General features: G+C 40.9%; 1 protein-coding gene across 3 annotated transcripts in view; it reads left to right on the plus strand.

The window, feature by feature from the left end:
- PPP2R2D (protein phosphatase 2 regulatory subunit Bdelta) overlaps positions 1-25,044 on the plus strand; it is a 165,361-nt gene that overhangs the window by 33,704 nt on the left and 106,613 nt on the right. For 2 of the 3 annotated variants that reach the window (XM_069239739.1, XM_069239741.1), the window contains 2 exons: positions 17,317-17,414; positions 22,073-22,238. In XM_069239739.1, coding sequence (XP_069095840.1) covers positions 17,317-17,414; positions 22,073-22,238 — 264 coding nt within the window. Of the gene's footprint in view, positions 1-4,053; positions 4,176-17,316; positions 17,415-22,072; positions 22,239-25,044 lie in introns of those variants that run through there. The other variant, XM_069239742.1, reaches the window with a different exon arrangement.

Consider the following 25,044-nt stretch of genomic DNA (forward strand, 5'->3'; position numbering starts at 1 on the left):
CCCTCACTACCTCGCCACACCTCTCTACCTCTACATCTGTACCTGTACCTCTCTACACCTCCCTCCCTCTCTCTCTTCCGTACAGCCCTTTTTGATTCAGACACAGCTGGTGGTTCTATGTTAAGCATATTGGTAGTCTAATACAAGGAGCTGGCTAATGCTCTGAACACAGCCTCCAACCGTCCTTTAATATTTTTGATGCATGAGTACGGCGTCACATACATATCTAAGGGTGTTTTTTTTCTTTCCCTTATAATGGTAATGTAAGATACTAAAGAATAACCCAATAGAAACACAAAATTAATCTATTCACATCCAAAATACAAGACCTGTTGCTTATGCCAGTGCTTGTTCTCCAGGCCTTCCACACTGAGGAAAGCTCTTTTTACAGAAAGCAACCATTAGGATGCATCCTTTCAGATAGTTAGGAAGTATACTTAGACATGTTTTCTGAACCACGAATGCTTTAAGAGCGCAGTCTCCACAACGACTACCACTATATGTGTAAGGAAATGCCTCCTTGGCATGGTTACCTCCTGACTTTTTGCCTTTGCTGATGCTATGTTTTGAATTGAAAGAGTGCTGAGGCCTGCTAACCAGGCCCCAGCACCAGTGTTCTTTCCCTAACCTGTAATTTTGTTTTCACAATTGGCACACCCTGGCATCCAGGTAAGTCCCTTGTAACTGGTACCCCTGGTACCAAGGGCCCTGATGCCAGGGAAGGTCTCTAAGGGCTGCAGCATATCTTATGCCACCCTGGGGACCCCTCACTCAGCACAGACACACTGCTTGCCAGCTTGTGTGTGCTGGTGAGGACAAAACGAGTAAGTCGACATGGCACTCCCCTAAGGGTGCCATGCCAGCCTCACACTGCCTATGCAGTATAGATAAGTCACCCCTCTAGCAGGCCTTACAGCCCTAAGGCAGGGTGCACTATACCATGGGTGAGGGCACCAGTGCATGAGCACTGTGCCCCTACAGTGTCTAAGCCAAACCTTAGACATTGTCAGTGCAGGGTAGCCATAAGAGTATATGGTCTGGGAGTCTGTCAAACACGAACTCCACAGCACCATAATGGCTACACTGAAAACTGGGAAGTTTGGTATCAAACTTCTCAGCACAATAAATGCACACTGATGCCAGTGTACATTTTATTGTAAAATACACCCCAGAGGGCACCTTAGAGGTGCCCCCTGAAACCTTAACCAACTACCCGTGTAGGCTGACTGGTTTTAGCAGCCTGCCACACTCGAGACATGTTGCTGGCCACATGGGGAGAGTGCCTTTGTCACTCTGTGGCTAGTAACAAAGCCTGCACTGGGTGGAGATGCTATCACCTCTCCCAGGCAGGAGCTGTAACACCTGGCGGTGAGCCTCAAAGGCTCACCCCCTTTGTTCCAGCACCACAGGGCACTCCAGCTAGTGGAGTTGCCCGCCCCCTCCGGCCACGGCCCCACTTTTGGCGGCAAGGCCGGAGGAAATAATGAGAATAACAAGGAGGAGTCACTGGCCAGTCAGGACAGCCCCTTAGGTGTCCTGAGCTGAAGTGACTCTAACTTTTAGAAATCCTCCATCTTGCAGATGGAGGATTCCCCCAATAGGGATAGGAATGTGACCCCCTCCCCTTGGGAGAAGGCACAAAGAGGGTGTACCCACCCTCAGGGCTAGTAGCCATTGGCTACTAACCCCCCAGACCTAAACACGCCCTTAAATTTAGTATTTAAGGGCTCCCCTGAACCTAGGAACTCAGATTCCTGCAACCTAAGAAGAAGAGGACTGCTGAGCTGAAAAACCCTGCAGAGAAGACGGAGACACCAACTGCCTTGGCCCCAGCTCTACCGGCCTGTCTCCCCCCTTCTGAAGAAAACTGCTCCAGTGACGCTTTCCCCAGGACCAGCGACCTCTGAATCCTCAGAGGACTGCCCTGCTCTAAAAGGACCAAGAAACTCCCGAGAACAGCGGCCCTGTTCAACAAAGACTGCAACTTTGTTTCCAGAGGAGCAACTTTAAAGACCCCTGCAATTCCCGCCAGAAGCGTGAGACTTGCAACACTGCACCCGGCAACCCCGACTCGACTGGTGAAGAAACAACGCTACAGGGAGGACCCCCAGGCGACTCCAAGACTGTGAGTAACCAAAGTTGTCCCCCCTGAGCCCCCACAGCGACGCCTGTAGAGGGAATCCCGAGGCTCCCCCTGACCGCGACTGCCTGACTCTAAGATCCCGACGCCTGGAAAAGACCCTGCACCCGCAGCCCCCAGGACCTGAAGGATCGGAACTCCAATGCAGGAGTGACCCCCAGGAGGCCCTCTACCTTGCCCAGGTGGTGGCTACCCTGAGGAGCCCCCCCCCCCCTTGCCTGCCTGCACCGCTGAAGAGACCCCTTGGTCTCCTATTGATTCCTATTACAAACCCGACGCTTGTTTGCACACTGCACCTGGCCGCCCCCGCGCTGCTGAGGGTGTACTTTCTGTGTGGACTTGTGTCCCCCCCGGTGCCCTACAAAACCCCCCTGGTCTGCCCTCCGAAGACGCGGGTACTTACCTGCTGGCAGACTGGAACCGGGGCACCCCCTTCTCCATTGAAGCCTATGTGTTTTGGGCACCACTTTGAACTCTGCACCTGACCGGCCCTGAGCTGCTGGTGTGGTAACTTTGGGTTTGCTCTGAACCCCCAACGGTGGGCTACCTTGGACCCCAATTTGAACCCCGTAGGTGGTTTACTTACCTGCAAGAACTAACAATAACTTACCTTCCCTAGGAACTGTGAAAATTGCACTGTGTCCACTTTTAAAATAGCTATATGTGTTTTATGTAAAAAGTATATATGCTATTGTGATTATTCAAAGTTCCTAAAGTACTTACCTGCAATACCTTTCAAATTAGATATTACATGTCGAATTTGAACCTGTGGTTCTTAAAATAAACTAAGAAAATATATTTTTCTATACAAAAACCTATTGGCCTGGAATTGTCTCTGAGTGTGTGTTCCTCATTTATTGCCTGTGTGTATGTAAAACAAATGCTTAACACTACTCCTTTGATAAGCCTACTGCTCGACCACACTACCACAAAATAGAGCATTAGTATTATCTCTTTTTGCCACTATCTTACCTCTAAGGGGAACCCTTGGACTCTGTGCATACTATTCCTTACTTTGAAATAGTGCATACAGAGCCAACTTCCTACAATATGAAAATGTAATTGAAAGTTGACACTCGTTTTGAAAGTGAAACAAATGAAAAGATCATGTTTGTAATATGATTGAAAAATGGAAAAAAAAGTTTTCTGGGTGCATAGCTGAGATGCTGCTATGCTTCAATATTAATGAGGCATTTTGCCCCATTTATCTGCCAGTCTGTCTGTTAAATGTTAGTAAATTAAAATGGATATACATAGCAGAAGGCAGTACATAGCTGAGATGATGGATTACACAAATCAAAGTTGAGACTGAGTTATTGGTCAAAGAGATAGTTGAACAATACTTATATTCTACGTTTCAACTCTTTTTCAGTAAGAGTATCGGATGATGGTATTTTGTTTTTTTAAGTGTGCTACAATAGTATCCAAAAAACGTTATTTTTCCACTGGGCACAGATGTGGTTAGGTATATTGAATTTTGCTGTTTTTTTTTTTGTTCTAGCAGTGAGATTTGGTCATGAATAAATATTTTGATGGAGTAGCGCAAAAGTAAACTGCACTGGTCTTAGGACACAAGGGTTTGTTTTCCAGAAGGAGCATGGTGTGTTTTTTTTTTTTAATTATTTTTTATTTTTATTTTTTTTAGTGCAACTCTAATAAAAAATGAAAAATGTCCTAGAAAATTAAAATGGCTCTACATAGCAGAAGGCAGTACATAGCAAAGATGGGTTACACAAATCAAAGTTGACATTAAATTATTATTTAAAATGGTATGTTGTGATGAGTGAAAAGCAGAACAAAGAAAGCAATTTAGACAAGTAACATAGTATTAATAAAATACTCCTCAGACCTACTTGCAATTTTGGTACATTGTGCTGTGTTAACACAATTATGATCACATGAGGTGTAATTTCAGGTAGTTTTGAAATTGAAATGAAGAGCGAGCGCAAATAGAGGCAGCAAGTTCAGTGTTGGAACACATCCGAATGTGACTGCTGCTAAAGGCATTTTATGGAGGATTATAGATTCCTGGAAGGTGAGTAAAGTGGCCCTGAAGCAGAAATACCACCAGAATCTGTTTACTTCTACACAAAGAGAGAACAGTGACTTCTTTCAGTAAAGATCAACACTTTATGCTAGAAAGTCTAGAAAAATTTCAAATCTATGACATGCTGGAAATTAAAACCGGGCTATCAGGAACTGAAGTCGCGCACTTTCCGACAGACCCACCTTTTTCAAAGTAACACGATTTTATTGACTCAAGTAGTGGCACTTTGAGGTGTAACCAGGTTTCTATACCATCTCTATTATAGAGTGAGAACGCATGAATTAATACCTAGAAGAACTGCAAACATGCTGGAGAAATAATGAATTTATAAAAATATTTATTTTCAAGAACTGAAAATGTTGACCACAGGGGTGTGGAATTCATTAAAATATCTACTTGTCCAGGGGACAGGTTGCTTCTCAAATCTACTCGTCCTGTAAAAAGATCTACTTGTCCCTTTGGTGCCATGTAGTGTGGCGACAAATTATGGCAGCAATCTCATTATGTAAGTGCTCTGATAATAGCCTCTCTGATTATGCCAGGGCTACTACCATAGTAGGGCTTGAATACTTGCAGTTTCAATCCCTACTGTAGCAATTTCCTTATTTTGCCACCTTTCTGCAGATCTGCATACTGGGGCTGGAGGAAGCAGTAAGCAATAGTTCCAGGGCTGGAATGCCTTTGAGTCTGCAAACCTACTAACCTGCATGTTTTAAAGATTTTTACCAGCTTCACTCTAATATTTTCCCATAATAAGAAAGGTTGGACATTTACTCCTGACCATGGCAGAATTAGAACTTCTTCCAGGACGGGGAAGAAAGTGGCTGGAGGAAAAATGAACTTGCTAATGCTCAATAGATTTTCACATGAGCAAATCTACACATCGTATTTACCCATGCTAAAATACAGTTCACAAATATTTTATAGGGGTACGACATATACAATGGGTGCACTTTTGTGACTTTCTTTACGAATTTGGGGCCACATGTAGGTAGGTTCAGATTTGCGACCTGCAAATTGCGAGTCGCAAATCCTAATGTAGGATGGTGTGCCTGACACCATCTGTTATTCGCAAGGGCTTTGCAAATGCCCACCTCATGAATAATCATGAGGTGGGTCGCAATTTGCCAACCCCTCGCGAATGGCGGCCCTCACAGGGACAGTGGCCTGCTGGAGACAGCAGACCACCATGTCTGTGACTGCTTTTCAATAAAGCAGTTTTTTTTTTTTGTAATGCAGCCCATTTTCCTTAAAGGAAAACGAGATGCATAACAAAAACGAAAAATGAAACATTTTGGTTTAATTTTTTTTAGAGCAGGCAGTGGTCCGCAGGACCACTGCCTGCTCTGAACAAATGTTTACAGTGACATTCACAATGGGGAAGGGGTCCCATGGGGATCCCTTCCCTTTTGCGAAAGTGTTAGCATCCATTTGAAATGGGTGCAAACTGCGATTGGTTTGCGCCCGCGTTCGTGGTCACAAAACAATCCTACATTGCACTGCGAGTCGCGATTAGGAAGGGAACACCCCTTACTAATTGCGAGTCGCAAACCCGTTTTGCGATTCGGTAACCAGGTTACCGAATCGCAAAACTGGGTTCGTGCATCACAATGTGCATTTTGCACGTCGCACACAGCGAAAGTTGCTGTTTGCGACATGCAAAAAGCTACCTACATGTGGGTCTTGGTCCCTAATTAGGTGTGGTGTTAACAAAGACATTTTGTTTTTATTAAACTTCTATTTCTCTCTCTTTCGGCTGGCTTTACTGTGAGTGATCGCATTCTGCTCTTCCACAAGGAGCATATTGGCACACAAAGTAGTTTTGTTCAGTGGCAGGAACTACAGTGGCAATCAGTGACGTAACGAAACTGGAGGGTGCCCCTTTGCAAAGAACATGGAGGAGCCCCTATCCAGACTCACTCAGGGCAGGTGCTGTGCTGAAGGGGCCCCTGGAGGGCGGCTGCAGGGCCTTTGTTATGCCTCTGGTGGCAACGTGTGCTTTTAGAGTTCAAAAACATTTTGGCTGGGTTTTGCCAGTGTTTGTTACAATGTTGAGGGCCTGGTAGCTCCCACAACAATAAAGTGTTACAAAAGCCATGTCAAAACAAGACACGCATTGATGAAACTAAAAGACTTATAAAAATATGTCAGATCAGTTGGATTTGTCAGTGTTTGTTTATTTTCATGCTTCCCATAATCGTGTTGAAGATGGTTACACTGATTTTCCATTAGAAATATTTTTGGGAAATACTAGCATGCATCAACACATTTTACTAAATGACACTTCATTTGCATCTAATCTGAGAGCATTCTGGGAGCATTATACTGAGCCTCATAGCCTAAACTTTTCAAACATGTGTATACACATTTTTTTTTTTTTTTTTGTACTGGAACCAACGTCAGTAGTGAAGTGTGACCTTAAAACATTTATTTACAGCACTCACCCTAATAATGATGACTTTCAAATAATGAACCATAAATACAAGTTCGAACAGCATTTTGTTTTGGAAACACATTACCTCAACTGCAGAGAGTTTCGCTCTCTGTAAACAGGCAGCCAAAGGGTTTGTGCTGCAGGTGTTGGGCCTACTTGTCCCAAGGACAAAGTAAACATAAAAACTTGTTGCCCTTGACCCCAATCAAGATGTCCCGGGCGTCGGGCGATAGGAATTCCACATCCCTGTGACCAGCATAAACGGTTGTGGTGATCTGTTCCAGGCACTATCTTTGTAAGCTTGCCATAGAGGCATAATTGCAGTGAAGCATTGTGGAGGGTGTGATGCATTGTGAGGTTGAAGAGGAACAACTTGCAATCTCTGGATGATGATTAGATCTCAGTGTATAGTAACACGATGCTGCTCAATGGATGCCTATGGTCAACTACTGCATGTTGACACCAAGTCATTGGCTAAAACCTTCTGGGTTTATAACTTCTGTGCTTGTTTGTGCTATCTTTGAAGATGGCACACCTTGTTTCTCCACTGAATTGTTACTGTGTGAAATTTGGGTGTCCAAGGCTGTCAAGGCTTAGCTTTTTGGTGCTTGTTACTTAAGTCTAGAATCTGGTGGGTCGACTTGCTAGGCAGAAAGGTTTGGATGCAACCTGATCAGAAGCTTTAGATAGTCAATCAGTTTTGTTCATACTCCGCCCAAGCGCATTCAGGTTCACACACCTCTCTTCCTCTCATAACCATTTATGTACGTAAACAAAGGCCGAATTTCAATTTGTCCAGCTCAGCCCTTCGATTGAATAGGGTTTTGTCCAGACTGCTTTAAGTCACGTGATCTGTCTGGCAGCCAACCCTGCGATCCAAGCTTTGTCTGACTCCAAGATGTCAAAGCGTTACGAGATGCTTTAAAACCTAGATCGATGCGTAATTTAATATTTGCAATGGGCAGTACTCTTGGGCAGGGGGGTGCTATGATGGGGCGGGGTGGGGGAGGCGCTAATACCTTAAGGGAGTAGAGGTGTATAGAAGGGCATGGTTTGAGTGTCTGGGTAGTTGAAAACGTCATCCCTCTAGGTATCAAGGAGAGGTAGAGGAATGAAGGGCAAGGCACTCTTCCAAACAGTCATAGTCATGGAAACATATTGGTACATGCCCCCTCACTCCTCCACCCACCCCTTTATCAGCAGTGAGTATAGGCCTATACCAAAAGTGTTATTGTTTTATTGAATAGACTTAGAGAAAGCTGCTTTCATTAAAATGTTTTGGTCTTTAGTTTTTAAAGCTCTTTGACGTGATAAAACTGTTAATGGCATAATTTGTTAATCAGAAAAGGTAAAATATTTTCCCAACTTTGTCGTGCATCCCTTTTCCCCCCAAAGTAAACCTCTGTCGTATGTATAAAATACAATTGACTAGTATTTCCCACTTATCAGTCATGTTGGTTAGACTAACACTTCATTGTGCGTTTACAGTTAAATAACTTGGCTTATAATAGGAGTATTTATGTACTTCATGATTTGTGTTTAGGCATTATTCTTATCATTAGCACTGTAACTTCTGTATTTTTTTTTTTTTTGCTCTTCAGATTATTCGTAGTGAAAATGCAGTGGTAATCAATCAGTAGTTAAATTAGTCTTTGACATTCGTTTTCGCTATGTTCCATTTGCCAAGTACTGAATTTGTTTCTACACTTATCAGAGGTTTTGATTTGAGAAAAAAGGTAAGAGTCTGTGTTAGTATCATAAACCACAGATGCTGGAGACGAGGCTCAAGATGGGGTCGTCTGAGCAGGCTCCGGCAGCCCATAAATCAGGAATACAAGTTCCCCCAAATCCAGTCACCTGTGAGAGAAGCCATGTGGCCGAAACATGTCGGGAGAAGCCATTACAATAAATGGTGTAGCATTTCAGAAGTGTCTTAGAAGCCTCTCTGTTTGGGGAACTTGTGTTCATGAGTGTGTGTGTGTATAATATATATATATTTATTATGTATGTATATATATATATTATGTATGTATATATATTATGTATGTATATATATATTATGTATGTATATATATCATCACACAACTTTGACACTAGGACAATGACGCGGCACTCACAGGATTGTTGAATACTTCTTTTAATGTGCAAGAGGACAAGAGGATACCTCCAACACTAATGCGTTTGAACCCACAAGGTCTAGATCATGTGCGAATATGTGTGTGTGTTTATATATATATATATATATATATATATATATATATATATATACACACACACACACACACACACACACACACACACGCTCACTTAGTTTCTGAGTCATGCTTGTTGTCATTGTATTGGTATTTTATGTGTTCTTTTCTGGACTCATGGTTTGGTATTGCATGCAAATGTGATTGTGCTTAGCAAGTTGCAGTCTTTAACAGTTTTGTACAATGGGCCTATTACCTCATTGATTATTTTTTCATTATATTAAGATTTTATCAACGTGAGAAGGACAGGAGTAAGATCTGTGACCCCTCTAAATACAACTTTCAGAACCAGACTCATTACATAGCTTTTGGTGGCGTGGAGTTGTCAACAATTGAGAGAAACAAAGCAAACAATAACAATAAGAAGTGAGCTATCAATACTGAACACCCCCACCCGCGTGCACTCCTTTCCCAGTTGTGCTTTTCCCACGCTGGTATGTTTTATTATTCACTGAAAGTGTATTGGGTAGAACGAGCCCACGTACTTAGGGCCAAAGGCTCCTGTTGACCTTTTCTTCCTTGAGATTACCGTTTGTTCTTTCAGTGGACATCGTCAAGTGAAATAACATAAGTGTGTGTATTCAATGTGTTAGTTCCAGCGACATTTCCCTTTACTCATTATTTATTTATTTAATATTACATTATTATTGATTGCTGATTAGTCAGATGTATCATGATTATGTATATAATTTCCTAGTGGGTTCCACATATGTCATGTAGATTTGGGGCTTGAGGCCGTTGCCACAATGTGTCTAGCTGCTCATTACAGTTTGCTAGGTCTTGGAACAATAGTCTAGTTTTTTGGTCGATGGTGCTGTCCGTGTTTTGCTAAGAAGGGCCTGGATGTAAGTTTATGCACTGCCTTGGGAATGTATGATGTACATCCCAGTAATGTCATTTTTGGGGCCGGAGTGACAGCAATGCCTATCGTGTCAGGAAACAAAATTGGAATATTCTGTACCATGATCTTGCTATCTGGTCACTGGTTCAGTCTGTATGCGTAAAGTCCGAACCTTCACCAAACACATTTGAAGTCTGCCCGTAGTCCCCATTTATGTAATTTAGTTGGGGGGGGGGGGGGGGGGGGGGGGAAGGGGAATGGGTTTGTTGTATGCGGTGCAGGAATTTAAAGTGGGTGAGTCGTAGCCAGCCATTTGGGGATAGCACGCCTATTTTGTTCACAGTATAGCCATTCCCTATCTGGCATGGCAGTCTCACGGTCCTCTTCCCATTCCATTCTGGCACGCAGGATGCATATCAGGGCTTCTTTTTTTTGCGTTTCAATGTACAGTTTCGTTTGCAGTCTCTTATTTGAAAGGTAAGGAGTGATGTCAGTATTGTGCAACTTGATGGACTGACTCCTTGAAGTCTGAGGAACAATAGGGTGTTGAGCAACGTAGAGTCCTCGTTATGTAAGAGATCTAAGGTCTATAGGAAGTCCATTCTGGAAATAAGCCTCCCCACTTTCTGGACCCCCTAGGTCGCCAGGTGCTTCACACCCCTTTGTCACCAATTACTTCTCAAAATAGATGATGAGTTAACTCAGTGGTTCCCAACCTGTGGTCCGCGACCACCCCATGGTTCCGCAGCACATTCCCAGAGCTGCACTCAAACAGGATTGCACAAATTCGAAAGTTATATTTTTTTCCCCCCCAGTCTTTCGTTTTCCATAAACTACTAAAAAAGGTTTACCTGTGTAGAAATACACTCTTGTTACTGAAGTCAGCGCTAACCACTGTTATGTTCTAATTCCTTAGTTGGTGCTTCTTTAGACCAAGAACTCTTAGAAAAGGCCTACCAGTGTGGATTACATGTGAATCCTCCACCATGAGAGATTTAAGCACACAAAGGAAATGCACTCAGAGGAATGCCGATGTTATAGAAGAAATTTAGTAGTTTGGGGAGCACTATCATTTTCATTGTGGCAGTTATGCCATGTAGTGATATAGGGAGCTTAGTCCATTTTTCCACCTGTTTGTGATGGTGGTGTCATAGTTTTTGGTGATAATATTTATTGCTTCTTTGTTGATCCAGATAAATAGATAAATAACAGAGGAGTCACACCAGGGAAGAGGATAATCCAGGTGATAAGGCCATGTGATCAGTGTCAGCAGGAAAATGGTGGATTTCTTGGTTGATCATAATCCCAGATAAGGCCTTAAATAGTGTAATTCATTGACGATCGGTCCTAAGTTCTTTGCTGGTTCTCTCAAGTAAAGTGTTGTGCAATCTGCGTAAAGCAATATAACAATGTTGCAGGGAAAGAAGGCTAGCCTGCGATGCCCATATAGTTGACAAACTGCACCAGACAATGATTTTGTTGTCAGGGCATACAGGATTGGAGTCAAGGGGCATCCTGCCTCGACCTGTGGCCAATCAGGAATGGGTTAGGGTGAAGACAGTTAAGCCGTACTCTCGTACTCTAGCAATTGGAAACATTATAGGGTAGTTGTGTTTGGCCAACAAAGACTGGAGACATTCCTATAAGACATAATACTACAAAATGTTATTTCCACTTTAAAGTGTCAAATGGCTTGGTATCCGGGAATAGTGCTGTTCACTTCAAAGTCTGCCTGCAGATGATGTATAAGAGCAAGCTGTGTCTGTAAGTTATGTGTTGTGAATAGTCTGGGTAAAAAAAATAAAAAAAAAACCCTGCCTTGTCTGCGAAGACCAAATCAGGCAAGAGCAGTGTTAGATGGTTTTTCACTCTTTCTTTCTTGCCTTTTTTTCTTTTCTCTATTCTCTCTTCTCTTGGCTTATTCTCTCTTGTGCTTTTTTTTTTTTATCCACAGCCTGTGCAAGACCAATTGGCTTTTTTAATTCTGTTAGTCGAGGCCTTTTTTATTTTAATAAAATTATATGTAGTACTATAACAAAGTTACTGATAGCCGTTTTTAACCAGACGTCGACCATTAGTCTGTGGTTCGGTCATTCACAGTTTTCTTCTACCCACATGCATCAAGGGGCAGTGTGTCAGCCCTCTTTAGACACTGGCTGACTTATTCTCAGAGTTACGACTTGCCTCCCTTTCACAAAGAGCCCATCAGCACACAAAGTAGTTCCCTTCAGTGCCAGGGGTGGTATGGCAAAGTTTGCTTTTTTGAGACTAGAGCAACATTTTTGCCTTTCGACAATGCTTTTGTTTTGATTGAGGGCACACCAGCTTCCCCAACACTAAGTTTTGCAAAAATCATGACAAAACAAGAATTGTCAAAATGCTGGACCTATTGACTTTGGCAATGCTTTTTTGTGTTTTTTCCCCCCTTTCATTTACGGAGTTCTTTAAGTGTGACAGTTACCAGGATATCAACAATCAGTTAATATGCAGTGTAACATAAACTTGCATTACTGCATATCAGTATCTTTGTCATTGTGCATAAGGTGCACATGCAAGCAAGAATAAATTGGATTGGTGAATTAAAGGAAGACTGCGATCTGATAGCAGAGTGTGATCATATATAGGTAATAAATACCAGGGAAGGGGCAAAATAAATTTCTGGCCCTGATCAAGGTGGTTTGTCATCTGATACACTATTCTATATCAGTTTGACCCAAAATCAGTTTGTGAACTCCACTGGCTTCTTCAAACTGAAACGTAGGATGCGGTTCGTGACAGCCTCAGCTTGTAGAGGTCTGACCTCCATTGGTAAATGTCAGGCACTGTCGATTTCCTAGCTCCCTTAGCTATTGCAAGTGCTAAATAAAGAAATTTACATTTCATTTTATTATGTTTGTGTTATACCATTAAGGCCAGTAGACAAACCTTCGGTTCTAACTACTGTTGCTTGACCAACCAGGCTGGGAATAAACCTGTGATTTTATTCCAGTAGTAACAAATAATCGCATGTGACTACAGCATATGAATGAAAATGGCACTACACATCTGTGTAATTTTCTGGGTCTCTTCATTTCACTTTTTATATTTGACATACCTTATTGATAATAGGCATCTGTTACTATTCTAGTTCCATTTTGCTCTGTTTCTTCATTACAAGATGGCAACCACCGAGACAGTGGAGCTCGTAACATTGTCCTGTTTCTATTTTCATTACGGTGGAGAAGTATAAAATGCCCGTCTTTTATCAGCACGAGCGTAATACACACATGCTGTGAGCTATACGCGTACACATACTACCTTACGGATAAGGTCTTACTTCCGCTTTTATCAATTTTCCGAAGCCGTCTGTCCTGCCGATGTTACAGTTCGGTTAAACCTCTAGGCTTGCTGACTTCTTTGATTGCTCACTAACCCTTTATACCAAAGTAAAATCAGATAGTAAGTTTGACTGTGGCGTGCCTTTGTTGATTAGCAGACAGCGTCTTTCAGCGTGTATGTTTCACAGCCACTATTTCAGGGGTGTGACACGCGCGATTGGCTGTATAGCGCAAGAGCGCGGAGCCGCTTCCTTTTAAATCCAACACATGCTGGATACACATTATCCCAGCATGTTTACTATTTATTAACATCATGTTACGATTCGCTGGTCTAACCTTCAAACACATTATATTTTGGCATCCAAATATTTTGACAGATAATATCCTGTTTATAAAATGTAAGTATTCAGTTGTCTTAGGACACAGATACATGTGCGGTTTTCTACAGCGCAAGAGCGCGCTATCACATGCTTTAAATACAACACATGCCGGACGTACATGTTCCAGGCATGTGTTTGCCTTTTTTGTATAATTTAAGTTAGTACGCTTATGCACATATTTTATATGGGTTCATTTTCTGTCAATTATGGCATAGCCTAGTTGACATTGTACGTTATCCATTTTGGACTTCCACAATAAGGAAGCAAGTGGTTCTTGGCTACGTTTCTTTGTCAGTTGGGTACTTTACGACTGATAATTCTTATCAATCTCTGATTTTTATAAATTGAGACGCTGCTTATAGAAAATATGCCTGTTTTTCTACTTTCTCAGCCATTTCAGACACTTGGCTAGTGTTGTTTTTGACCCTTTTTTTTGCTCCTTTTTTTCTACATTTAGACTTACTATGGTCCAGGTGCAACTATTGATTTAGTCTTATAGTGCACCTCAGAACTCAACATGGAGTACCTTCGTATAGGAAAGGACTCTTCACTCTAAATGCCGCAATATGGACATAAATGGCACACTTTGAGTACCATATACTATATCAGCAAGGTATGTCCTCTGAGATAAATCTTGATTTCCTCTGCACTACTCTCATTAGGGTCACTTGAATATATATTTGCGCACTCTTTGGTGTAATACTGTACTCTCAAACATTTACATATCTTCAGTATTATTATCTTTTACTATTTATATCTAACGCTATAGGGAGCACTAACCAGCTTACTATTAACTCACCATCCACTGTGGTAAAGTTAATTAAATACGTGAAGGACGTTTTTTGGCAATCTATATAGCCAAGTAATCTGGTTTTATCACATTTCGGGTGTTAGTTGAGATTTTACACTGGACAATTGGAACTACCAGTTTACCATTGTATCTAAACATTATTTCACAGCCTTGAAAAAGTCGTTGTTACGACGAAACATGTGTCGGCTGTCTCCACATTGAACACTGTGGCTGATGTTTTTCAACAGATAAACTAAAAGGAAGAATAAAGGACATTATTTTGAATATTTGGATGTGCCGTGGTTCCTTCTATTCTACACATCTGGGACATGTCGGGGATTGTGGAAGTAATTAAATTGTAAGAATTTCATAAGGGCGTTCCTAGAGCTTTTCCTCACTTATATCAACAGGTTTGCACACTCAACATCTGAGAGGGCTATTGCATGGTCCTGTTCCCATCCAGCCCAAAGACCAAAGAGATTCCCTGTTTGTTTAGCATGGCGAGATTTCTAGAGGTGAAAAATGATGTGACGTGGTACACACCAGGTTAAAAGTATTTGCAATGAGTGATCCATTTCTGGTTCTTTAGAGGTAGGACCCCAAATGGACTTAAGAATACAAGTCAGAGTTGCATGTTAAAAATTTACCAGGGGATATTCGTGTTTAGGGATGTGAAATTATTGTAGCCTGACACAGAGGACATATTGTTTGGGGTCAAGGACATATTTATTTTGTCCTTGGGTCAAGTAGCCCCGCCCCCCCCCCCCCCCATAGCAAAAACCGTTTTCACTGCCAGTTTACAGAACTACATATTTTAATTGGAGGGGATTTGTCAGCAGGTAAGGTAATATTTGTGTCCATTTGTGAACAGACAGGTTGAAGATTCTTTGTTTTCAGATTAAAATGTTAACAGACAAATGTGACATGAAAAAAACGTTTTCCTATACAAACTCCTGTGCAATTTTAGATACCTTTTTCTAGTAAAATATGTTGATGCATGCTAGTATTTCCAAAAAATATTCATAATGGAAAATCAGTGTAACTAGTTTCAACAAGAGTATGGTAAACATGAAAATAAACCAGCATTGACAAAACCAATAGGTCTAAAATTGGTGGTCATCATTTTGGTTTTGTCAATGCATGTCTTGTTTTGCCATGATTTATGTAGAACTTTGTTGTGGGAGCTGTTGGGCACTCGCCATTATAACAAACATTGGCAAAAATATTTTTGGTGTCACGAAGCATCCATTGCCACAGTAGTCCCTGGCACTGATCAAAACTACTTTGTGTGCTGATTTGCTTGTTGTGAAAAAGTAGAATCTTGTCACTCACAGTGAAGTGAGTCATAAAAACAAAAGGTCTTGGTTCATGTCAGACTTAATTAGGGACCCAATTCTTAAAGAAAGTCACAAAAGTGCATTTATGGTATATGTCTTTGGATTAGGGCAGATTTAAAGCTTTAATGAGTTCACAAGAATTTACAAAAGTAGGCCAGGAAATCGCACTCCTAAAAAATATTTGTGAACTGCATTTTAGTATGAGCAAATATGATATGTCTGTGTACATTTGCTTATGTGAAAACCTGTTGAGCGTGTACAAGTTCACTTTCCCTCCAACCACTTTTTTTCCCACAAATCCTTAAATAAGTTTGACTTCTGACCTTTTCAGGAGTACATTTCTAACGTTTCTAAGTATGGGAAAAAAATTAGCAAAAAGCTGGTGAAACCCTAAAAAGTGCAAATTTGTAAGTTTGCACAGACTCAAAGATATTACAGCCCTGAAGCTATTGCTTACTGCTACTTCCAGACCCTATATGTAGATCTGCGAAAAAGTGACATAATAAAATAGTATTCAAACCCTACTATATTATGAACCCTAGCATAATCAGAGAGGCCATTATCAGAGGTCTTATATAAGGAGATTGCTGGGGACAAGTGGATTTTTTTCTTTTTTTTTAATAGGAAAAGCAGATTTGTAAAGCATCCTGTCCTACGGAGAAGTAAATATTTTATTAAATTCCACACCTCAGTGTTTCTTGTTGCCGGTGTCTGAGGGCCTTAAAGCGCTGCAATTCATAGAGTAATCCTTTTAAATTGGGCTTCTCCAACGAGTAGTTTGTGAGCTACTGGTAGCTCTCCAGTTAGCTATAAGTAGCTTTCCTGTATTCAGTCCACCCTAATAAACTAGCACCTTTTGCTTTGTTTAATTAATATATGAATCTCAAAAATGAAACGTGTGTATTCAAGACAAATGTGTGTGTGACACATAAACATATCTAATGTTTGAAGACAAATGGCTGGATTTCCAAACTATACTTAAAGGTGATACCTGAGTGGTAAAGCATGAGGGTTGGGGAGACGTATAGCTAAAATGTTTACCTTGGTGCCTGTGACACTGCAGCTATAGCTGTCATGTGTTAACTTTGTAAATGCATTCAAAGTGATAAAGCCGTTTTCACATTACTGTGGACAGTCTTGCCTGATACACTGAATTTTGCATGGGTTGACCTCAATGTAATTATTGTCTTGTATGATCACTATTATAGCAATAATAATAGTAGCTCAATATGATTTCCATTGAACATATATAACTCTTGTAACAGAAAAGGTTGGAGACTAGTGTTTTAAATGCACTACTTTACTAGCTCCCAGAACGGTTTTTTTTAGGAACCAAGTAGAAAAGACTTATCTGCTTGCTAGACTAAAGGAATCCTATCGTCCTAACCAAGCTGTGTGGTGGTTCTCCGCGACTATGAGCAGTCTCTGAAAGCTATTGTCATATACGTTGGACTTTGACAGCTATCAAGCACTCCCACCTTCAAAAAAGTCAAACTCCGCATCGTCCTTTGGTTTATCCCACTCATGAGCTTTTACCACAGATCTTGATACCACAGTACGAACTCTGCGAAGACCATTCTGACCTTGTGAAGGCCTTGCTATCTCAAAATTCAAATCCATTATTTTAATTCCTTAATTGTCTTCTGTGTTAATGAATAGGTTTAATCGTATTTTAATCGCTTTCCTTGTGAACTCATCATTACATCAAATGTTAAATCAATGTAAAAGTGTAGGTAACTTCATGAATAATTATTTTACTTTCCAATTGATTTTTACAGCTGACATAATTTCAACAGTCGAGTTCAATTTGACTGGTGATCTTCTTGCAACCGGAGACAAAGGTGGCAGAGTTGTTATATTCCAAAGAGAGCAAGAGGTCAGTGCTTTTTAGTTCTATATATTCAGCTTTCCTTGGATCTTCGTTTACCCCTACCTATTTAATGCATTTCTTTAGACCCTTGGAGATTATTAAATAAAGAGGATTCACCTTTCTCAGACTCATCCATTTGTATTCTTGTGCGATTGGTAGCCTTTGGTAGCCCTAGGATAATTAATACATTAACATGCTCTGAAATATTCTGAGTTAGTATGCTGAGAATCCAAATATAATTGTTGATAATTTGGTGTCTGTGGTAAACATTTATTGTCACTCGCTCATAATGGGAATTCATTCCATTTTAGAAATCCTTACTATATAGCACTACATTGGTTTTCTGATCTTTCTGTAACCTCTACCACACAGGAAGCTTTTTATCAAGATAAATTTTTAAAGCAAACATTAGATTTTTGGGGTGTGCATGACTGAATTGTGGATGGTAGTTTTCTAAAACTTTGACAATTTTCCTAGAATTTTCAGAGCAAACAGAAGATGGACTTTGTTTGTAGTGGCCAGTGCTGAATGGCCCCTCACATGCTGTGCCAAACAATTGTTCATATGAAACAAATCTAGACAAACATAATACATGTGTGAACAATGTTGTAACTTTACTGACAGCATTCAACCAAACAACTGGCTCCCAGATCGAAAAAGGCAACTGTGACAATTAAGGATGTGTCACAAAATGGGGGTCTTTCTGCCAAGGTCTCTGATTAAGCTGTGATGGTTTCAATTTAAATTCGCAGCAGAAGAAAGAGCACATTGTTCTACAATATGAGCCCCTTAGAATGGACAACACCCAAATAGTGTTGCTTCTATTTAACTCTGAAGTGGTAGCAAGGCCTCTGTTTAACAGGCCTAATGGTGAGAAGAGTGGAATGGCTGTTTTTTTTCCAAAGGCAAAGGAATACTTTGTGTATATTTTGATGCTCTCCAACAAAAAGGGCACACCAATAGACAAATGGGACTGGAGAAAACAGAGTCTCAAAAGCACAGCAAGTACATAAATAAACATATAGCTCCATCTAATGAAACCAATCAATATTAAATTTATTAGGTGATAAAAATATTCACAAACCCATATTTTGCCAGACATAGACCCTGGAAGAATGTATAGCCCAAAAACAATAATCACACTCCTGCTAATTCACTCATACTGTTTTTAGAAATGTGACAAGGACCCAACATGATGCAAAAGGAACACCTGGGATTCCTTCTCAAGGTACCCAGATTGTTAGTGGGACATGGCGAGTACTTTTGTTTTATTTTGATGCTCTCCACATGAAAGAACTTCTATAGTGACAACAGATTAAATGCGCTTAAAAGTAGCCTTGAGACCATTAAATGCTAAAGTAGAGATCTAAGAAGTGATTTTAAATAAAGTCGTCCCCCATTACACAGGCAGTGTGTTTCAAAGCCATTTTGGCCATTACTTCTGAGTTCCAATGTTGTCCCTTAGTTTTCATGCTGACAATTCATCATCATCAATTTACTTTATTCTGTACAAAAAAGACCATAAAAGACATCCAATAAAAAAAGCAAAACATACAAGTTTCTTGATCATAAAATTACTAAAAACATTATTAATACATATTTCTAATTCTATAAGCAGCATATATACAATTTAACACGGCCTGAATTATATCCACATTTCCCAAGTTATGTATGTATGAATAAGCAAGCTGGCTAGTTCCAATACTTTTTGATAAAAATAACGGGCGTAAAAACCTTTTTCTCTGGACAACATAGAGAGTGCAAAAAAGCATAAAGTGCCATGTGCTCTGGTGTGTCTTTTCCGTCACAGCAACATGGGGAAAGATTCTTGAACCAAGTTCCTCGTACTGGAAATGCTACCAAGTAGTGTAATGTGTTTAAGCGTAACCTCGTAAGTAGGAACCTTTTGTCGCTCAAGACTAGTAGTAGTAAGATATAACTTTGGATACATTTGCTGTATCTGGTTTCTCACCTGTGTTCTACTTGTACCCGGGATTGACTCCGAGTCACGACATTTCTGCCAGTATATATCTTTTACCTTTTTAATGTCCTGTTTTGTTAAAATGTCCGGTTTGAGAAAAAAATTCACCTAGTCCTAAAGATAATAGGGAGGGTCAAGCACATGGCAGACCCATTATTGGATTGCATGCATTTGAGAAATGGTTGTATTTGAAAACTCTGTCCATTGCTGAATATGAAAGTGAAATAGCAGAAAGAGTCCTAAAAGAGTTGGGAAGCTACTTACGATGATCTCAGGACAATGTTGGTTAAAGTTTGGGATGATGTTATAAGGAAATCTATATGAAAGATGCTGCTTGTGGTTTCGCTGAGAGGAGTGATCTGTTATTCCCGATCACTACATTTGCTGTTTCAATGTCTATTTGACTCCCATAGGTTCTTTTCCCATAATCATTTGAACTAATTACTATTACCACATTCATCTAGCGGTTGGTAGGGAATCCATGTGTACTATTTGTGAATTTCCGTTGAAGTATCGGGGCAGAACACACAACATTTAGAATCTTTTCCAATTTCAGGGCATGATTAGTTGTGCAAGCTGGTGATAACTGCCTTTGTCTTTTCTAGCACATTTATAAAAAAAAAAGAAAAAAAAAGGTTTCTCCTTTCAGTGATGTTATCCGACTTTTTGGTCTTGCTAGCGCTTTTGCCAATGCTTTTCTGCAAAAACACAATAGGGTGTAAACATGTCGGAACACAGGCACACACATGGGTCATGACATTTCAGCAGCTACAGTGTCCCCACATTTGAAGCAGCTTCTGGACCCTCCAGACAATGAAAGAAAAGCCAAAGGGGGTGAATGGTGGGACAGGCAGGTGATTGTAAGCACCTGATAGCAGCTAAACAGGCAAAGATGTACAAAGGCACATAAATAATAAATAGTCAATCTAACTAGATGTAGGAACGGATTGAGGAAACAATTGGCCTCCTAGGAGGGTTGATAATATCTCTGTGCAGTTTCGGTAGTAAATATAAAACGGGATTTCTTGGATGGTCACATTTCAAGAATAAGTATTCAACCCATTCCAAGAGCCCCTGGTCTCTCCAGTTAACTAGCCTTTCTAGATAGCTGTAGTTGCTCTGTGTGACCTCAGAGCATTGGACCTTCTGGTAGCATGTGTGATCATTAAGCTACCTCATGCCCTCCTGTATGTACTGTCTGGGCATTACTAGCACATTTCCGCCCTTACCTGACTGACGGATCACAAAGTCCTTTGTCAGATTTAAGCTGATTTAAGGCTGCCAATTGCCCTTGGTTCAAATTGTTTCTATCTAATGTAGGTTTAAACCTGGTTTTCTTTATATCTTGGATCACCCCCTTCTCAAACACTTAAGTTGACTCATAAGAAATGTTAGGGGTGAATACAGATTTGGTTTTAAAACCACTGTCACATCTTGCCTCAACATCTATATTTAAATTGTCTAAGTTCTTAAAACAATCACTATTGGTATGAACTGTCAGAATCAAGAGAAGATAAAATGTGTATTTATTTCCACATAATCCATGCATAAGGATCTGGACTTTTGTTGATACACCACTAGGTAGTTAGGACGTAGTTTCTAGAGAATACGTTTTAAAAAATTTTTTTTTTTTTTTGCGCTAATAAATTTGGCACTGTTTGAATCTTCACAAAAGTTTCCCCCAAAAAATACGACGCTCACTTCAGCATCTGTCTGGAAGGTTTCAGGGTCATCGGCAAGTGGAGGCAGAGAGAAGTGGGCGGTGTCCAAGACGCTTTTTCCCATGCATTTTTCCATAGGTATTTTGAACAGGAATGTTGCCTGAAACACTGGACTGAATTACACTAAATTTGGTAGCTCTTGAAATCCATATAGTACCCTTTTTGTTAATTGGCGTAAATCTATTCAACGGTATCCCCCCCCCCCCCCCGTCACCCTACAAAAAAGTATTGTTTTAATTTTCAGCGGGAGACACAGCAAATTTATGCTCCCGCACTTGTTTAAATGCAGGTCCCGGAGGCATTGACATTTTGAATGTGGAGGGCTGCCGGGCCCCTATTGCAACCCTGGGGACCGCCATCTTCCCGAGGCCGAAGGCATTCTTTGTGGCGGGGAAGGCCGCCCATCCTTCCGCAGCCCCAGGGACCGCCACATCCCTGGGGCTAAACTTTTATCAAATGCAAGGGGAGGCCATGCGGCCCCAGCCTCCCCAGAGGCCGTAACTGCCCCTGCCCCTTGGGCTACAATAAGAATGAAAGGGGGGGGGTCCTCTCTGGGGCAAATAGAATGTCGAAAGGAGGGCCACCCGGGCTCTCTTGTGAAACCATACATAACTCTGGGGACTGCCGCACTCCAGGACCGGCTCCTGCTATATCCTGAATTGCACCCCTGGACATAGCTGTTGCTCTGACTGGGTAGGAGCTTTTTACACTTTACAAAAACTATAAACATAAAATGCACTGTTTGGTGTTCTCCGATCTGCATTACTAGTATTATGCTAATCATTCCCATTACACTCCTATGTACTGTGTGATATGATCTGTGCCCATATTTTTTCTACTAAAATATAACAGTCCACGGAATCTTAATAAAATATCTCACATATAAGAATGTTTGTAGACATCAGTGTATACGTGTGATAACGTTTGCAGGATTTTAATTGAATTAAACTTTTCTTTTGCAGAATAAAAGCCGTCCTCATTCACGGGGTGAATACAATGTTTACAGTACATTTCAGAGTCACGAACCTGAATTTGACTACCTGAAAAGTCTCGAAATTGAAGAAAAAATTAATAAAATTCGATGGTTACCACAACAGAACGCTGCCAATTTTCTTCTTTCTACGAATGGTGAGATAACTTTATATTAATCAGTACTATTGTAATAGATTCCAGACGATGTGTAGAATTAGAATATGTATAGTTCGTAGAGGGGAGCCCATTAACATTTCACATGCTGTGCCCCTTCCTTCGTCTTAAGGATACTTTCATTAGCTCATTCACGAATAGCAAATAAATAATTTTTCAGATTGAATCTTCTATACATTTGCACTTTTTCACCACACGTGGCATGTTGACCACAGATGTGCGTCTCCCAATGCCTCAATGTTTGCCTTAAATGCAAAGTGACTCGCTAAGTAAATGCTGCAGTTAGTTGCTGGAAGTGTGTTGCCTAGGAAGAAATGGTGCCAAAAGACTTCTGAGGTTAAACCATAGGGATTCTGAAAACATTATAATTTCTTGCTCCAGTGGTAGATGTTGGCAATAAAGAGCTAATTTCGAGTTTTCTGGCCGTTAATTTTTTAAAATTATAATTTATTTCTGTCATGGAGAGCTAACGTTTCGATTTTGACTGAAATGTTGAACTCCAGCCATGGAATGTCTTCCACTAGGGGTTCAACATTTTCGTTTACTAGTTCATGACAATCTCTTTTGTACCAAGCATATATACGAAGGAATCTTTATTTTCAAAAGCAGACAAACCTGATTGAAAACTTCAACTTTCTGTCCAAATGTTTCCAAATGCACAAGGCAGAGTGTACATTCATGCTCCTTTCAGAAGAAGCAAACAATTCCCAGCGTACTTGACTGGTATTACTGAAAATAGATGCCCCATTTCTTTTAACCATTAATAAAGAATTGCACCCAACAAACCTACAGCACATGCTGGGATGGTTGTGGGATCTAAATGTTTCAAATAGGTCTGAAAAATATATCCTGGAAAAAACACTTTTGTAAAGCCATACCAATTTTCCTTGTTGCAAAGCACAAACATTCTAGCGAATCCCAATCCCTAAACTGAAAACAAGGGTAGCCATGCTAGGAAAACACCTATTTTGAATCAAAATGGCAGCTGACTCAAAATAGTGCTGCCTCACACTAATTTGTTTCATAAAACAAACTTGACAAGTTGAATGTGATAAATCACAACCTTGGAGAAAAGCAAGGTCTAGAAGACTGCAAATAAGAAGACTACACTCAAACTGAAAATCCCTCCTATATGCATTTAACCAGTAACATAAAAGGGTCTTTATACACACAAAAGTATAAACTAAGATTTACTGTTGAGGGTTACTAGCAGTGCCCTTGGCAGAGATGCCTGCATCAGTGAGCAGGCTGCCTCACCAGTGAAGGCTTTCAAGTAGTTTGCATCTGTGCCTATGAAAAGTCATACCTCCCTGCAGAGCAAGTGGTGCTTCATGGGGGCATTGCCCATTTGGCTCAGGGACTGCAGCCTGGACTATGCTTAGCAAACTAAGAAGTGAATATTCTCTCATCTGATAGAATTTCGTCCCACTTCATTCTCAGACCTCCCCCCTGTGCCATCAGCAGTCACCACAGAGGACACCGTGAGTATTGTCAACTTTCCCTCCTAGGTCTCCACAAACCCCCATACTCAACACACCAGTCATTATTAAAACAAGGTCTCTCCTCATAGCCACTCCTGCTTATTTTCATCCCTCCCCGACAGAACATATTTTCATACTTCAATCCACACAAAAATCCTGTTTGATCCTTCCAAATCCCCTCCATATACCTCAAAACCACCCACATAGATAACTTTAAAAGTGCAGCTCAGTCACCTTTTCTTACTTGTGTTGCTGTGCTATTCTATGCCCTGATTTCTCTAGCAGTCACTGGACAGTAGAACACACACACATCCTTAGAGGATTGCAACAGGACATGCTAGAAGCCAAACACTTACACAACTGTGACAACAAAACTAATTTGGTCATCAGAATAATTGCTGGTGCCATTGTGTTTGCTTATGTCACCTTTAACGTAGGCAACATGGTGCCCATAGCGCATTAATTCACACCTATGCGTCAATGTAGAACAACGCTTTGCACCCACGGAAAAAAGTCTGACTGCTGTATAGATGGCTGTCATCAAGGAGAGACCACTTGCTAAAGCTTTACATCCACAATGGATTCAGCAACCTCCCTGACTGCCACAGATATCGATTACATCTTTGATCCAAAACTTCAGACACAAGAATTTCTCCAATATGAACAGGAGTGCCCTGCACCTCTAGACATCTTGCCACTTGACAGCTACCATACTGTCATTTAAACTGATAATTCAGCACAACCAGTTGTAGGTACCAAACATCAATACTCAGCCGCTTGTGCTGCTGTGAGCAGAGTGATGAAGGATGATGTATTCCACACTTAATACCTACATGCAGACCCTAGGGGACTGCACTGCTCAGCTGGCTGAACTCAAAACCCTCATCTTAGTGCAAGAACATACTGATCCAGGACAGCCCACTTTGATTGTCTGTAATTCGTACTACTGTGTCCAGTCCTACAATGATTATTTCAATCATTGGCGATTGAACGGGATCAGTGATTCCAAAGGGAACACCATAAAACCCGGAAATCTGTGGGGGGAGGGTGGCCGATCTGAAGGATAAGATACCGAATGCTCATGTAGTCCAAACATTGGGTCACAGACATAGAGGAGTACACATTATTGGCAGCAGTTTGGCTGATGAAGCAGCCAGATCTCCAGTAGCTACGGGTTCTGTGGCTGCAGTGACTCATTCCCAGACTAGTTTGGATAATGAAATATTGGCTGCCGTGAAAGCTTTGTCTGAAAGCAAGCCTCTACCAAAAGCATACCCTACAAAACACTCTTACCACATCAATGCATA

This window comes from Pleurodeles waltl, chromosome 6, assembly GCF_031143425.1.
Source record: "Pleurodeles waltl isolate 20211129_DDA chromosome 6, aPleWal1.hap1.20221129, whole genome shotgun sequence".
Taxonomy (NCBI): domain Eukaryota; kingdom Metazoa; phylum Chordata; class Amphibia; order Caudata; family Salamandridae; genus Pleurodeles; species Pleurodeles waltl.